At 49.5% G+C, this 16,853-nt stretch overlaps 1 protein-coding gene across 1 annotated transcript in view; it reads left to right on the top strand.

The window, feature by feature from the left end:
- Window positions 1-4,461: 4,461 nt before the first annotated feature.
- TTC39A (tetratricopeptide repeat domain 39A) overlaps window positions 4,462-16,853 on the top strand; it is a 46,787-nt gene continuing 34,395 nt past the window's right edge. Inside the window, exons 1-7 of the mRNA XM_060252706.1 lie at window positions 4,462-4,554; window positions 8,026-8,157; window positions 9,307-9,374; window positions 10,958-11,025; window positions 12,479-12,543; window positions 13,023-13,122; window positions 16,485-16,550. Of these exons, the coding sequence (XP_060108689.1) occupies window positions 4,541-4,554; window positions 8,026-8,157; window positions 9,307-9,374; window positions 10,958-11,025; window positions 12,479-12,543; window positions 13,023-13,122; window positions 16,485-16,550 (513 nt within the window). The 5' untranslated portion in view covers window positions 4,462-4,540. The remainder of the gene's footprint in view (window positions 4,555-8,025; window positions 8,158-9,306; window positions 9,375-10,957; window positions 11,026-12,478; window positions 12,544-13,022; window positions 13,123-16,484; window positions 16,551-16,853) is intronic.

Genomic DNA, 16,853 nt, shown 5'->3' with positions numbered 1-16,853 from the left:
ACAGGCTTCCTCCTCGGGAGGTGGTGGGCTCTCCTTCCTTTGAGGTTTTTCAACAGAGGCTAGAGGGCCACCTGACAGCAATGAGGATCCTGTGAATTTAGGGGGAGGTGTTTGTGAGTTTAGAGCGGTTCCTCAGTGGAACAGGCTTCCTCCTCGGGAGGTGGTGGGCTCTCCTTCCTTGGAGGTTTTTAAACAGAGGCTAGATGGCCATCTGACAGCAATGAGGATCCTGTGAAGTTAGGGGGAGGGGTTTGTGAGTTTAGAGCGGTTCCTCAGTGGAACAGGCTTCCTCCTCAGGAGGTGGTGGGCTCTCCTTCCTTGGAGGTTTTTCAGCAGAGGCTAGAGGGCCATCTGACAGCAATGAAGATCCTGTGAATTTAGGGGGAGGTGTTTGTGAGTTTCCTGCATTGTGCAGGGGGTTGGACTAGATGACCCTGGAGGTCCCTTCCAACTCTAGGATTCTACACATGAATAACAACAATAAGCACTCGTATATGAAAAGTCCCATGCAACATATGTTAATTTCACTGGGTGACTCTGTTCAGGCACAGCCGGTTTATGGCAATCCCGCAGGGTCTTCAAGGCAGTGCTGGATTAAACCCTGTAGAGGCTCCCAGGCAGTCGAAATCTCTGGGCTCCCCTTGCAAATTATCTCCTAATACAGAAGCTTGGAGCGCCTGCCCCCCCCCCTGCAGCCTCCTTCTCCAAAGCCCCCTTGACAAAGCTGCAGGGGAGAAGCAGAGAGAGGCAAACTTGGTGATGACGCCGGCAGGAGCTGCACCAGGCGAGTCAGACAAAGAGCAGCTCAGTTGCTGGCTGCGTGTGCAGGCTGGGAGGGCTGCAAGCAAGGGGGGAAATGGGGAAAAGCCTATTTGATTTTATTATATTTGTATCCCACCCTCCCCTGATGGGCTCAGGGGGGCTAACATCAATTAAAACAACATAAAATGACACGAGATGAACAGAGGCGGTTTGCCCTGGTCTGCCCCTGCATCGCAACTCTGGGCTTCCTTGGTGGTCTCCCATCCAAGGACTAAAACCTGCCTCGCTTCTGAGAGCTGATCAGGCCAGGCCGTTCCAATGACACCTTGCTTCATTTGGTGGTGACCAAAACATCCTTTGCCCCTCTGTAGAATTAACCTGGTGGCGAGAAGGAAATACTTGCCAATTTTTGAGCCCTAGCCATAAGAGACAGTGGATTGAAAATCAAACGTTCTTAGTTGGAGACTAAGTTGGAGAAATGACCTTTGTCACTGAAAACGGTCACAGATTATTTTGTGTACAAAGCGTGAGCGTACATTCCGAAGTGTTCACTCATGTTACACTTGAGCCTAGTCTGGAGAAAATGCTTTCCTTTCTCTGTGCTACAGAAGTGTGTGTGTGTGTCTCTCCTAACCGTCTTTTGGATAGTTTCTCCCCTTCACAACTGATTTTATTTACTTCATTTATAGTCCGTTTTTATCGCTAAGACTCGGTGCTGAGGACACCGTTAGCAAACAATGCAGGAAGAACAATATGAAGCGTTGCAACCCTCTGTGAGTAAAAACCAGGCTACGAAGTTAAAGGGCAATCCACTAAAAGGGCGTAATGAGGCAAATAACATAACAGAGCTGAATTGCAAAACTGGCAAAGAATGCAATAAAAACCATGTCATGCTAATCTGGTCTTGTTAGATCTCAGAAGTGAAGCAGGGTCAACTGTGGTTTGTACTTTGGATGGGAGACCACTAAGGAAGTCCAGGGTTACTACGTAGAAAGGCAGGAAAATGGCAAATCGCCTCTGCGGCAGGAAAATGGCAAACTACTTTACATCCCCCCCTTCCCCACAATATCTACAGGGAAGAAAGCAATTACAACAGCCTAAATTTCACCACCTGATTCCCTGTTATACTGAATGTCCTGCGGGCTGGACGTTTGACTCCCCTGTCCTAAACTGTAATGGACATTCTTATTCCCCAGGGTACCAGGCCTGCCAGCCGTCATGGCCTCTGTCTTGTTGGCATGGGGCTTCTCTTGGGTCGCTCATCTCATGATCCCTGCCAGAGCCAGAGATTCCCAAATGACAAATGCACACGTTGTGCTGTCTGGGAGATTCGCTGATGTGATTGCTGTCTTGTGCTCTGCCCAAGGTGCAGGTTTGGGGCTGTAAAGCTCTAAAGATCATCGGTCCCTGCATACTTCAATGTCCACATTCTCCTGTTCCAGGGGGATAGCGGAAACCCATTAGGAATCCTCTGCAGATGTTGCCGTCTCTGTACTGAGGCCCCATAGCGATTTCTGCCCTGCCAGTTCTTTTCTCTTGAGATTTGTCATCAATAAGTCTAATCTGCCACATTGCCTAGATGTGTAGTTACTTAAATCTGGAGGACGTAGCTGTGAACAGACAAGACAGATCTTTCTACAAACTCGGAAAAAGCCCGAGGCTTGCAGAAAAACCTGAACTGTTAAAACATCAACAACAAAAGGGTAAAAAGATAAAGGCAGTCCCCTGTGCAAGCACCAGTCATTTCCAGCTCTGGGGTGATGTTGCTTTCACAACGTTTTCATGGCAGACTTTTTACGGGGTGGTTTGCCCTTGCCTTCCCCAGTCCTCTACACTTTTCCCGCAGCAAGCTGGGCACTCATTTGACCGACCTCAGAAGGATGGAAGGCTGAGTCAACCTTGAGCTGGCTATCTGAACCCAGATTTCACTGAGATTGAACTCAGGTCACGAGCAGAGAGCTCGGACTGCAGTACTACAGCTTTATTACTCTGCGCCACGGGGCTGCTACTGTTAAAACAACAAAAGGGTATTAATCCCCAAAATGATAGAAGCAGCACCTGTAGCTTTAAGAAACTAGCCTAAGGGCTACGGGGAGAGTGAGTGGGGCCCCCACAAGCCCTTGCAGGTTCTTTTCTGTGCAGCTGGGTCCACTGGTTTCCACATAGAGTTGCCAACCTCCAGCTGGTGACTGGAGATCTGTTGTTACGATGACTTCCAGGTGAGCAGCCATGTTGGTCTGAAGCAGCAGAACAAATTTTGAGTCAATTTATACCGGGGCATTATGATACTGCCTGATTTGTTTTCAGTCCCCTTCCTAATAATCCCCAGCATAGGGTTGGCCTTTTTTATTGCAGTCACACACTGTCTCGACATTTCCAGTGAGTTATCTACCACGACCCCAAGATCTCTCTCTTGGTCAGTCTCTGCCAGTTCACACCCCATCAGCTTGTATTTGTAGCTGGGAATATTGGCCCCAATGTGCATTACTTTGCACTTGGCCACATTGAACCGCATCTGCCACGTTGACGCCCACTCACCCAGCCTCAACAGATCCCTTTGGAGTTCCTCACAATCCTCTCTGGTTCTCACCACCCTGAACAACTTAGTGTCTTCTGCATACTTAGCCACTTCACTGCTTTCTCCCTACTCCAAATAATTACTGAACAAGTTAAAAAGCACCGGACCCAGTACTGAGTAAGGTTGCTAGGTCCAATTCAAAAAATATCTGGGGACTTTGGGGGTGGAGCCAGGGGTCTTTGGAGGGTGGAGCCAGGAGCAGGGGTGTGACAAGCATAATTGAACTCCAAAGGGAGTTCTGGCATTCACATTTAAAGGGACCGCACACCTTTTTAGAGAACCAGTTTGGTGTAGTGGTTAAGTGTGTGGACTCTTATCTGGGAGAACCGGGTTTGATTCATTGAATGCCCATGAGTTCTTATATTGTGAGAAAGGGAGAAAAGGACTTCTTTCTCTACTTTCTCCATCCCATTCATAATCTTGTAAACCTCTATCATGTCACTCCACAATCGACGTTTCTCCAAGCTCAAGAGCCCCAAGCATTTTAACCTTTCTTCATGGGAAAAGTGTTCCAAACCTTTAATCATTCTAGTTGCCCTTTTCTGGACTTTTTCCAACGCTATAATATCCTTTTTGAGGTGTGGTGACCAGAATTGTACACAGTATTCCAAATGAGACCGCACCATCGATTTATAGAGGGGCATTATGATACTGGCTGATTTGTTTTAAAAATTGCTTTAAAAATTGGACTTGATTTCTGATGGCTGCTTTGGGATGCTCTGTTTCCTAAATTACTGAGTTGTGCCTGTGCTTTAGGTTACATAGAACACACTAAGCTTTTGATAATATTGCCATTGTTTCTTTAGTGTCTGAGGCCAAGAATCACGGAAGCCTTGTGCTTTATTTTCTCGCTACCCACCTGGAGGCTGGCAACCGTAAACGCAACATAAATTTTAGTTGTATTCCAGTAATAATATGGGAACTTCTATTCTATTTTCAAGCTACTAAAAGGTCATTAACGTTTGTAACGTATTGCCTAATGTTTAAGGGGTCCGTCATCAGGGGCTCACAGGGCCCACGTGCCAGTCCGCCACTGCTTTGGAGCGCGTTTCCTTCTCCCAGCCCAGCCGCCTGCCTGTGCTCACTGGTGTCTCACTGTCCTCCTCCCTCCTCCACAGCAGCCCGCTGGAGGCCGCCCTGGCTGAATGCACGGAAGCCTTGAACTGTTTCCTGCGTAACCAGTTCAGTGAGAGCCTGGAGATGCTGCAACCCAGGTATTCGGGGGGGGAGCCTCTTTGTGGGTGGGGGGGGGTCTGGGGGAGGCCAGATCCAGGGAGAGGGGCAGAATAGCCAACTTCCCAAACCTCTCTTGAGTTATACTGCAGTTCCAGTCTCTTTATTATTTATTTAGGAGAGCCAGTTTGGTGTAGTGGTTAAGTGTGCGGAGTCTTATCTGGGAGAACCGGGTTTGATTCCCCACTCCTCCACTTGCACCTGCTGCAATGGCCTTGGGTCAGCCAGAGCTCTCTTATCTGGGAGAACCAGGTTTGATTCCCCACTCCTCCACTTGCACCTGCTGCAATGGCCTTGGGTCAGCCACAGCTCTCTTATCTTGGAGAACCGGGTGTTATTCCCCACTCCTCCACTTGCAGCTGCTGGAATGGCCTTGGGTCAGCCAGAGCTCTCTTATCTGGGAGAACCGGGTTTGATTCCCCACTCCTCCACTTGCACCTGCTGGAATGGCCTTGGTTCAGCCAGAGCTCTCTTATCTGGGAGAACCGGGTTGGATTCCCCACTCCTCCAGAGCGGCTCACAATCTCCTTTACCTTCCACCCCCCTACAACAGACACCCTGTGAGGTAGATGAAGATATTGGATTTATATCCCACTCTCCAGTCCGAAGAGTCTCAGAGCGGCTCACAATCTCCTTTCCCTTCATCCCCCACAACAGACACCCTGTGAGGTAGATGAATATATTGGATTTATATCCCACCCTTCAGTCCGAAGAGTCTCAGAGCGGCTCACAATCTCCTATATCTTCTCCCCCCACAACAGACACCCTGTGAGGTGGGTGGGGCTGAGAGAGCTCTCCCAGAAGCTGCCCTTTCAAGGACAACTCCTGCGATAGCTCTGGCTGACCCAAGGCCATTCCAGCAGGTGCAAGTGGAGTAGGGGGGAATCAAACCCGGTTCTCCCAGAGAAGAGTCTGCACACTTATCCACTACGCCAAACCGGCTCTTATGGGAGTGGCATGGAGTATTTATTGGTGGGCTGTAGGATTTTTATGGACTCTATTGAAATGGAATGTTTAATTATTGGGTATTGATGCGATTTTACAGTCTTGTTTTATTCCTTAAATAAACTGCACGGGGCTTAGCAAAATCGCTGCCCAAACGCCTGAAACGCTGACGGTGGTGCGGGAGATGCCTCTTTGTCTAGCTTGCACAAGCAAGTCAGAAAAGCAGCTTCTGTTCCCTCCCCGATGAGTGGGCAGTTGCTGGCAAAGTCAAGATCAAAAGCAGAGGACGAAGACAGGAGAAAGAAAGGAGCATTCTGTTTTCCTTGAAAGCAAGAGAGCAGCAATTTAAAAATGTTGCTACGCCCCGCCCACCCGTACAGTATAGAAAGAAATAAAAATCATGCAAATTTGCGTGCCATTTCTGTGAGCGAGGGCTTTCCAAGACGCCTATGACTCGCTGTGCATGTTTAATGCCTGGATTGACTTAGCTTTACAAAGATGAATGGACTTTGTTAAGGAAGGAAGAATTCTGACCTGTAGTGAGGGGAAGGAAAAGGCAAGGGGACATTCATCTCTCAGAATATCAATGCTCACAAATTAGAAGTGTTACGCTCTCAAGGCAGCAACAAATAAATTTATTTCAGGCCTTTAAAGATTTTGGAAAGATAATTTGCGAGCCAGAAAAAATGATTTGTTTTAATGATGAGAACATCCTTTTAAATGGTTGCTATGGCTCCATACAGTATAGAAAGAAATGTACAGTGGACATTTTTTTCTCCGTATTCCTTGGTAACCAAGTTAAGTCATGCTGCGTGGATTTCAGCTAGCATCTTTAGTGAAACGAAGCTGACTAGAACCCAGATTCATGTATTAACTCATAAGAACACAGGAAGAGCCCTGCTGGATCAGACCATCGTAGGCTTGCCAATCCCCAGGTCCCAGCGGGGGTTCTTCCGCTTTCCCAGTCTCCTTCCCGCCCCCAGTCAGCTGGCCAGTGGGGGGAAGCCCCGCCCCCAAAGCCACCATGTGACTATCCCCCTCCGGAGGCTCCAGTCTCTGATTGGAAAGGCTTCCTCTTGGGATGGGGTGTCTGTGTTACTTGGAAGAAGTTGGCAGCAACTCATGAGTAGAGAGGCCAATCTCTCACTTCAGAGTCACCAGAAAACAGGGGGGGGGCGGAAATGTCTGCTGAGCACTTCATTATTCCCTATGTGGAGATCGATTCTCATAGGGTATAATCGGGAATTGATCTGGAGGTTTCAGAGGCTCTGGGGGAGCTGTTTTTTGAGGTAGAGGCACCAAATTTTCAGTATAGTATCTAGTGCCTCTCCCCAAAGTACCCCCCAAGTTTCAAAATGATTGGACCAGGGGGTCCAATTTTTTGAGCCCCAAAAGGAGGTGTCCTTATCCTTCATTATTTCCTATGGAAGAAAGGCATTTAAAAAGGTGTGCTTTAAATGTGATGGCCAGAACTCCCTTGGAGTTCAATGCTTGTCACACCCTTGTTCCTGGCTCCGCCCCAAAATCTCCTGGCTCCACCCCCAAAGTCCCCAGATGTTTCTTGGTTTAAACAATTTTATTAATAACATATGGTAACAATGTCTGTTTATATCATTACTATCCCTAACCCGTATGATATTTCCTAATCCCCCCTCCCTCTGTTACTAGACTCCCAAAGTTATATACTTGAGTTCACTTATAAAGATACCCTTAACCGATCAAAGTTCAATTTCTCCCTTTTCTCATACTCATTATTAAAAAATTGGCCAATGTCTTTTTACATTCCACTCTTTCTCTATATAAATTTCTTCCACTCCCTTTTAGCTGGAGATGCCGGGGATTGAACCTGGGACCTTCTGCTTACCAAGCAGATGATCTACCACTGAGCCACTGTTCCTCCCCAGCTATCAAATGAGGGTGAAAGAGACCTTGGGGTTGTAGGGGGTCAATCCAGGCTGCTGCAGCAGTGACAAAGGCAGCCCCCGTATTGTTAGGGGACTGTTAGGAAAGGGACCGAAAATAAAACAGCTGATATTTATAACACTCCTGGTGTAGATCTCTGGTCCGGCCTCATTTGGACTACTGGATGCAATTCTGGTTCTTCCTTCTATTGGCTGAGGCTCCTCTCCCTCCTTGCCCCCTGGGGTAGGAAGGAAAGAGCCAGAGCTTCCTTTGCCCAGTTCCCTGGATCCCATTGGAGTAATGCAAAGAAAGCACCTTTAAGACCAACAATGCTAATGTTTTAAGCATGTTTTATTAATTTTCTTTTTAAAAAATCTTTGTGCTTTTCTGTGTCCTTTATATCTGTGCTACGTAATTGTAAATAGGTACACACATGGCCCAGCCTGAAAAGGTTTCATTTATGTCAGATCTGGCCCCCATAACAACTGATTTCGACACCCCTGGCCTAGTCTACTTCACAGGGATGTTGTTATGAGGGTCAAGTGGAAGCTGTTGCTGTCTGGTGCACGTGTGAGTGCTCGTTTTCTTGTGGATCGCTTTGGCAGGACGAGAGAAAGCATGTACCACGCCCTGATCTACGCCACCATCCTGGAGATGCAAGCCATGATGACTTTTGAGCAGGAGGACATCGCGCACGCAAGCCACACCATGAAAGAGGCCCAGGAGATGTGCCAGAGGTGGGCGAGATTGGGGGAGGAAGGTTGGGGATGGGGGCGCCTGTTGTGGTGGACTGTTTAGGAGAGAGAGGATTGCTTTCCCCTAAAAGCTGCCTCTGGTGTAGTCCTTACGGGTGCTTGCATGTCTTTCTGCCTTCACACCTAGGTTTGAATCTTAAGTTTGCTGCTACTGCTGCATGCAAGAGAAAAGGAAACCCTGTCCCTTGGGGGCGGTGGGGGGGGGGTGGAGGTGGGGGTCAAAAGGTCCGTCACATCACAGCCAATTTATAGTGACCCCCATGTGGTTTTCAGGGCAAGAGATTGTTCAGAGGTGGTTTCCCCTGGCCTGCCTCTGCGTAGCAACCCTGGACTTCCCGGGTGGTCTCTCCTCCAAGGACTAACTAAGGCTGACGCTGCTTTGCTTCTGCTTATATCTGACAAGGTTGGGCTAGCCTGGGCCATCCCAGGAAAGGCAAGAGATGAACAGGGGTGGTTTGCCACCCTCTCCCTCCCTCCCTCTCTCTCCCCCCCCTCTCTCCTTTCCCTCCCTCTCTCCCTTTCTCTCCCTCCCCCTCTCCTCCCTCTCTCACTCTCCCTCTCTCCCGCCCTCTCACTCTCCCTACCTCTCCCTCTCCCCCTCCCCTCCCACTCTCCCTCTCCCTCTCCCTCCCGTCCTCTCCCTCTCCTCCCCCTCTCTCTCTCCCTTCCCTTCCCTCCCTCTCCTTCCCTCCCTTTCTCTCCCTCCCTCTCCCTACCTCTCCCTCCCCCCTCTCCCCTCCCTTTCCCTCCCTCTCCCTCCCTCTCCCTCCCCCTCCCCTCTCTCTCTCATTCTCCCTCCCTTTCTCTCCCTCTCTTATTCTCACTCTCCCTGCCTCTCCTCCCCCTCCCTCCCTCTCCCTCTCCCTGCTGAATGGCGCTGGTGGTGAAGTCGTGCCTGGTTTCCTGCCTTGTCTGCAGAGGGCTGAGAAGGTTCCTGGGAGGCTGGGGCCACAGGGCGGGGCAGAGGAGAGGAGAGCACAAGCCACTGGCTTGGGGGTGGAGAGCAGCGGGAGGTGTTTGCTGGGGCTGTGGAAGGATAACGTACCACGTCCTCCAGGGCAAGAAGTGCTGGGGTGAGGACACGGCAAGGGAGGTGTCTAACGGAGCGTCTCCGTCTGGTTGTGCCGGCAGGTTCCGCAGGAAAAGCGTTGTGTCTGGTGCCTTTTCCAGTCGGACGGGTGGAGATTCCTGCACTGAGGGTGAGAGGATGGAGAGAACCAGCAGTTGGGACCACTGGACAGGATGTGGCCTGGTCCTTCGAACCCCCAGAGCCATTTTGCTGGCTCCTCTTGGCAACTGGAGTCCTTCAGATTTGGTCTGAGCAGTTCCTGGGTGGCCATCTTGTTTCAGAATGAGCCCTGTGATATGGGTTACTTCCCACACAGGCTATGGGTCTTTCTCTTATCTCAATTTTGGAGGGCAGGGAGCAGTGATGGAGGCCTCCCTGAATGAGTGACGGTTCTGACCCAGCTCCCAAAAGACTGTGACAAGTAAAGTTGCCAACCTTCAGGTGGTGGCTGGAGAACTCCTGGCATTACAACTTATCTTTAGGCAACAGAGATAATTTCATCTGGGGAAAATGACTGTTTTGGGAGGTGGTCGCTATGGCATTATTCCCCATTGAAGTCCCTCCCCAACCCCCCAGTCTCGCCCCCCCCAAATCTCCAGGTATTTCCCAACCCAGAGCTGGCAACCTTAAGTGACAAGGTCTAGAACAGGGCAAGGTCCCTGACTATTTTTGAGCCTGTGAGCACCTTTGGCATTCTGATACAACATGGTGGGTGCAGCCACAAAATGGCTGTCACAGGAGACAGAGCCACTCGCAAAATGGCTGTCACAGAATGGCTGTCACAGGAGACTGTCACAAAATGGCTGTCACAGGAGACAGAGCCACTCGCAAAATGGCTGTCACGAAATGACTGTCACAGGAGACAGAGCCACTTGCAAAATGGCTGTCACAGAATGGCTGTCATAGGAGACAGAGCTACTCACAAAATGGCTGTCACAAAATGGCTGTCACAGGAGACAGAACCACTTGCAAAATGGCTGCCACAAATTGGCTGTCCTAGGAGATGGAGCCACCCAAAAAATGGCTATTACAAAATGGCTACTACAGAAGACAGAACCACCCACAAAATGGCTGTCACAAAATGGCTACCACGGAAGATAGAGCTACTAGCGTTGCCAATCCCCAGGTGGGGGCAAGAGATCCCTCAGTATGGAGGTCTTCTCCCCACTTCAGGGTCATAAGAAAGTGGGAGGAGGGGGAAGGGAAATGTCTGCTGGGCACTCCATTATTCCCTATGGAGACCAATTCCTATGGGTATAATGGAGAATTGATCCACAGGTATGTGGGGTGGCCTGTTTTTTGAGATAGAGACACCACATTTTCAGCATAGCATCCAGGGCCTCTCCTCAAAATACCCTCCAAGTGTCAAAAGGTTTGGACCAGGGAGTCCAATTCTATGAGCCCCCAAAGACGGTGCCCCCATTCTTCATTATTTCCAATGGAGGCGAGGCATTTAAAAGGTGTGAGGTCCCTTTAAGTGTGATGGCCAGAACTCCCTTTGGAGTTCAGTGGTGCTTGTCACACCCTTGCTCCTGGCTTCACCCCCAAAGTCCCCAGATATTTCTTGAATTGGACTTGGCAACCCTAAGAGCTGTTTGTTTGGGGCTGGATGTGGGGGTCCAAATAGGTCCTGGAGGCAGGGGTGGGGTGGGGGAGAGTGGTTTGGAATAACATGGTGCCCCCTTACCCCAGCCTGTCTCTTTCCTGCCGCAGAGGAGCTGCATGCGGAAGTCTGCTATGCTGAATGCTTGTTGCACCGAGCGGCCCTCACCTTCCTGCAGGTAAGAGGAATTCCTTTCCCTACGTTGGGGATACGAGCAGGACTCCATCTCGGCTCTCAACACAGAGGGGAGGCAGATTCTTGGGAAAGGGGCTCACCGTGGAATTTGCAGAGAGGCGGGAAGTGTCTCGCGTCTGAAATGCCTCCGTGTCCCTCTCTCTGTTATAAGAGGAATCAGGCTCTCCCAAGCACAGAGCAGCAGCATTTCGATTCGGGGTCCCTAACATGGTGTCTTTCCTGGCACCCGCCCCATGTTTCTAGAAAGTGGGCAGGGCAGGGTGGGCTTGTGACCAGCAAGGCTTCTGGTTGGCCGTGCAGACTGAACGGCAAGGGAGTTCCATGGAGCTTCTGCCTTAAAGACTTAGCTGCAGCGATCCATGCAACGGTCGCTTCCAGGTTGGACTACTGTAACTCGCTCTATGCAGGCTTGGTGCAAAGTGTGGCAGCGCGGCTGTTAACTGGATTGCCTCTATGGACAAGCCGTCGGCCGATGCTGTGCAAATTGCACTGGTTACCAATTGAGCATTGAATCTGCTTCAGGGTTTTAGTACTGACGTTTAAAGCCTTATGCGGCCTGGGACTGACATACTTGCGGGACCACCTCTCCCCCTACGAGCCCCGAAGACTGCTGCGATCGGCTAAGCAACACCTTCTGGGCATCTCTGGCCCAAGGGACATCCGGCTTGCCTCGACCAGGGCCGGGGCTTTTTCAGCCTTGGCCCCGGCCTGGTGGAATCATCTCCCTGTGGAGATCCGGGCCCTACCAGATTTGCTTCCATTTCGTAGGGCCTGCAAACAGTAGGGCCTGTTTCGCCAGGCCTTCAGTTGAGGCAAGCGGACGTCCTCTCATTCTACTGTCTCTATCAGGGGTAGGAAACAGTGGCTCTTTAGATGTTTTTTGCCTACAACTCCCATCAGCCCCAGCCATTGGCCATGCTGGCTGGGGCTGATGGGAGTTGTAGGCAAAAAAAACATCTGGAGAGCCACTGTTCCCTACCCCTGGTCTAGACCATCTATTGCCCTCCCCCACAATGGGCCAAAAAACTACAATGAGCCGAAAACTACGTTTTCATCTGAAATATGTGCTTGCCTGCCTGTGTATATTTTTTTAGTCATGTTTTTATTTGTATATTATTAAGTTATTGTTGTATTTTAATTGTTTTTCTATGACCGTGATCCACCCTGAGCCCGCATGGGAAAGGGCGGAAGGTAAGTTGACCAAATAAATAAATGCTGAAGGATTATTTTGAGAGTTCTGCATCACCTCGACCCCTGACAGAGTGTGGTTGGCTCCGCCATTTTGTTGTTGTGCCACCTCTCTCTGTACAAATTCGGAAGGCACCCTTAGGCTCAGAAGGGCCTCTGATTTAGAGGAATTTTAAAAAGGAGGATGGAGGGACCCTGAGTGAGAACCGTCTAGTTTGAGGACTGTCTCATTTGCCTCCTTATTACAGGATGAAAATATGGTGAATTTCATAAAAGGAGGGATCAAAGTGCGTAGCAGCTACCTCATCTACAGGTGAGTGGAACCACCCAGGAGGCTGTCCTCTGTGTTGGGTCAGTGGCACTCGCTCGTGGCTGTAGGAGAGCCACGCTGGCAGTTCCTATCAGCTCAAGGAGCCGCGTTTATTTCCCCTTTGGGGCATGAGATCTGCACCCCAAGGAGGCTTGTGACTGTCCAGTTCCTCCAGCAGTGGTTGTTTCTAGGGGGAAACCATTGGCCCACCACCAGCCCACTCCCATGAAACACGGGGCAAGTGCCGCATTGGGCAACGGTGCCCAGAAGAGCCACAGCTGGTAGTCAAAGAGCCACCTGGGGCTCCCAAGTCACTGTGTGAGTGTCACGGGGTTGGATATTTGGCCTGAAGCCAGGATGGGAGACCTTTAGGAGCCAGAGGCGCTGAGAGCTTGGACTGCTGGCTGTTTTCCCCAAGTCTGGCTGGAGGCAGGGGTGAAGGGCTCATGTCTGCAGCTTCCTAACCTCCTTGTTTTCCACAGGGAACTCAACAGTTGGATCCAACCCAGTCAGTTACCAGCAAGCTCCGTCCGTGCCCATTTAGAGGGGGGCGTTGCGCTGGGTATTGGTGCCTTCAACTTGGTGAGTGATGGCGTGCCTCCACTAACAGTGATCAGGATAGATCCAAGCGGGCAGGCAGCCGTGTTGGTCTGAAGCAGTAGAACAAAGTAGGAATTCAGTTGCACCTTTAAGACTGACAGAGTTTGATTCAGAATGCAAGCTTTCGTATGTAGGCACACTTCTTCAGATAATGGAATAGGGTACAGGGAGCAGAGCTACATATAGTGGGGAGGGACGGTGGCTCAGTGGTAGAGCATCTGCTTGGGAAGCAGAAGGTCCCAGGTTCAATTCCTGGCATCTCCAAAAAAGGGTCCAGGCAAATAGGTGTGCAAAACCTCAGCTTGAGACCCTGGAGAGCCATGAATGGGGCTGTGGCTCAGTGGTAGAGCATCTGCTTGGGAAGCAGGAGGTCCCAGGTTCAATCCCCGACATCTCCAAAAAAGGGTCCAGGCAAATAGGTGCGAAAAAACTCAGCTGGAGACCCTGGAGAGCCGCTGCCAGTCTGAGTAGACAAGACTGACTTTGATGGACCCAGGGTCTGATTCAGTAGAAGGCAGCTTCATATGTTCATATGATCATAGCAACAGAGCAATTAACAGACTACATTTATTGCCTTATGACACTCTCACCATCATTCTCCCATTCTGACCTGCTACTCTTTTATTGGTTTCCCATGCAAATGCTATCTAGATGCTATTGGTCTTTCCATTTGTTAATTTCCCTATTCTGCCATTGGATTCTGACTTTGTACCACTTGGCATTCTTAACCACTGCCCACCAGCTCTATGTAGCTCTGCTCACTTTACCTCATTCCTCGTCCTAAGAAGTGTGCATGTACACGAAAGCTGACATTCTGAATAAAACTTCGTTGGTATTAAAGGTCCTACTGGACTCAGTCATTGGGACAGAAACAGACTTGGAATCGGGGGTGCCCTGTCTCTTCTTCATCTATTTTTTACCCCACTCCTTGGGACCACCAAGGTGGCTGACAATGCAAAAATGTACATGATAAAATCACATTTTAAAACCATTATAATCAGCTCTCCCAAAACACACATAATTAAAATTGTTTTAAAAACCAAAGTTAAAATGCATACAAAACATAAAAATAGCAATTAAAATACACATCATTAAAACAGTTTAAAAATACAGTGTGTGTGTGTATATATATATATATAATGTTTTCCAAATAACTATAATGCAGAATTCTAGAGTATCACAGCATTAATTCCATACAAAGTGTTGTGATCAAAAGCAGTTAGTGCTGATTCACATATAAGGTAAACTCAGAAAGCAAAGGGAAAAACAAAACATTTTGAAGTTAACACTTTATATTGTTATTTAAGAACAGAAGAGAAGCCATGTTGGATCAGGCCAATGGCCTATCCAGTCCAACACTCTGTGTCTCATAGTGGCCAAAAACCAGGGACCTTTATGTTGTTTTTACCTTATAGATTTCAATGTTGTAAGTCGCCATGAGACCTGCAGGGTAAGAGGCAACTCAAAATCGAGTAAACAAACAAGTTAATAAATAAGTAAACATTAGGGAAAGAACCCCCATGACAGGCCATGTTGCAGCATCTCCAGGATTTGCATCTCCAGGATTTGCAGATGCTCTTGCAAATTCAGAGTCTTCTGGGTTGCTTCTTTTGTTTTCTCCCTCCTGAGGGAGAGAAAGAGGCGAGGGGGCTGCCGTGGATCTGGGCCATTCCGTTTGTGCTTTACCCAGGGTGGAATTCTAGCAGGAGTTCCTTTGCATATTAGGCCACATACCCTTGATGTAGGCAATCCTCCAAGAGCTTACAACAAAGAGCCTTGTAAGCTCTTGGAGGATTGGTTACATCAGGGGTGCGTAGCCTAATATGCAAAGGAGCTCCTGCTAGAATTCCACCCCTTGCTTTACCTATCTGTTCAGCTTGAGGATTATTTTGCCTTTTGGGGAGAATCATGGGAGAATCATGAGTGCCTAGACTTTGCTCTGACATTGTCTTGCGCGACAGGGCAGCCCATCCAGAAGATAAATAGAAGCGACCTGAGATTCTGACTTCAGGGCTCATTAACCTTTGCCTGTAACGCAGTGCCTCTTCATCTCATTACTCCATTGCTTGTTTTTCCGCTCCTTGTTGCTGTCAGAGTGTCCTCGGAGATCCAATTTGGTGTAGTGGTTAAGTGTGTGGACTCTTCTCTGGGAGAATCGGGTTTGATTCCCCACTCCTCCACTTGCACCTGCTGGAATGGCCTTGGGTCAGCCATAGCTCTGGCAGAGGTTGTCCTTGAAAGGTCAGCAGCTGTGAGCCCTCTCCAGCCCCACCCACCTCACAGGGTGTCTGTTGTGGGGGAGGAAGGTAAAGGAGATTGTGAGCTGCTCTGAGACTCTTCGGAGTGGAGGGCGGGATATAAATCCAATATCTTCATCTACCTCACAGGGTGTCTGTTGTGGGGGAGGAAGGGAAAGGAGATTGTGAGCCACTCTGAGACTCTTCGGAGTGGAGGGCGGGATATAAATCCAATATCTTCTTCTTCATCATCCAGGAGCACCTTATGGAACAATAGGGTTGCCAAGTCCAATTCAAGAAATATCTGGAGACTTTGGGGGTGGAGCCAGTTGGTGACAGGCATAATTGAACTCCAAAGGGAGTTCTAGCCATCACATTTAAAGGGACCACACACTTTCAAATGCCTCCCCTCCATTGGAAATAATGAAAGATAGGGGCACCTTCTTTTGGGGCTCATAGAATTGGGCTCCCTGCTCCAATCTCTTTGAAACTTGGAGGGTGTTTTGAGGAGAGGCATCAAAAGCTATGCTGCAAATTTGGTGCCTCTACCTCAAAACAATCACCACTTAGATCCCCAGATACCCATAGATCAATTCTCCATTATGAGAATTGGTCTCCATAGGGAACAATGGAGCGCCCAACAATTTCCCTCCCTCCCCCATGTTCTGATGATGCTAAAGTGGGGGGAGGGCCTCTAAACTGGGGGATCCCCTGCCCCTATCTGGGGATTGGCAACTCTACTGAACAACAAGATTGGGCGGGGGTGGACGGTGAGCTTCTGAGAGCTCATACCTCCCAAATTTTGTTGCTCTAAAAGGTGATTCTGGACCGAAATCTAATTAATCTGACCGTGTGATCTTCAAGTATCTGACACCCAGAAGGGCTGCAGCATCGACATGGTGGGGGTCTCATAGTTGCTCTGAGGTGGAAAGGCAGACAATGGGAAATAGGGTATTCCATTGCCCCCCCCACCCCCCGGCAGGGTGTAGAAGAGGGGGAAAGAGCCTGGCTCAGAAGTCCCTCTGCTTGTCTTCCGGCGGGTGGTACCAGCTAGTGGGTGATGCCTGGAATCCAGTTGCTGATTGTGCTGGTTTTTTCCTTCTGCAGACTCTCTCCCTTTTCCCACCCCGGATTTTGAAACTTCTAGAATTTGCAGGGTTTTCTGGGGACAAGGTATGGCTGTTTCTCTCTCTCTCTCTCTGTGTATGTGTTGCGGTTGGGGACATTTTTATTCTCCTTATTAAACAGGAATATACTAAACTGCCTTGTGCAGGGTCCATCTAGTCCAGCCTCCTGTCTCCCACAGTGGCCAGCCAGTTCCTCTGGAGGGCCAACCACACGGCAGAGAGGCCGAGGCCTTCCCCTGAGAAGAACATCACAAGAGCCCTGCTGGGTCAGACCAGGGAGGGTCCATCTAGTCCAGCCTCCCGTCTCACACAGTGGCCAGCCAGGTCCTCTGGAGGGCCAACAACAGGG

The sequence above is a fragment of the Heteronotia binoei genome, chromosome 13 (assembly GCF_032191835.1).
Source record: "Heteronotia binoei isolate CCM8104 ecotype False Entrance Well chromosome 13, APGP_CSIRO_Hbin_v1, whole genome shotgun sequence".
In the NCBI taxonomy this organism is placed as follows: Eukaryota; Metazoa; Chordata; class Lepidosauria; order Squamata; family Gekkonidae; genus Heteronotia; species Heteronotia binoei.
The sequence above is the reverse complement of the archived record's forward strand: the minus strand, read 5'-3'. Positions and strand labels throughout refer to the sequence as shown.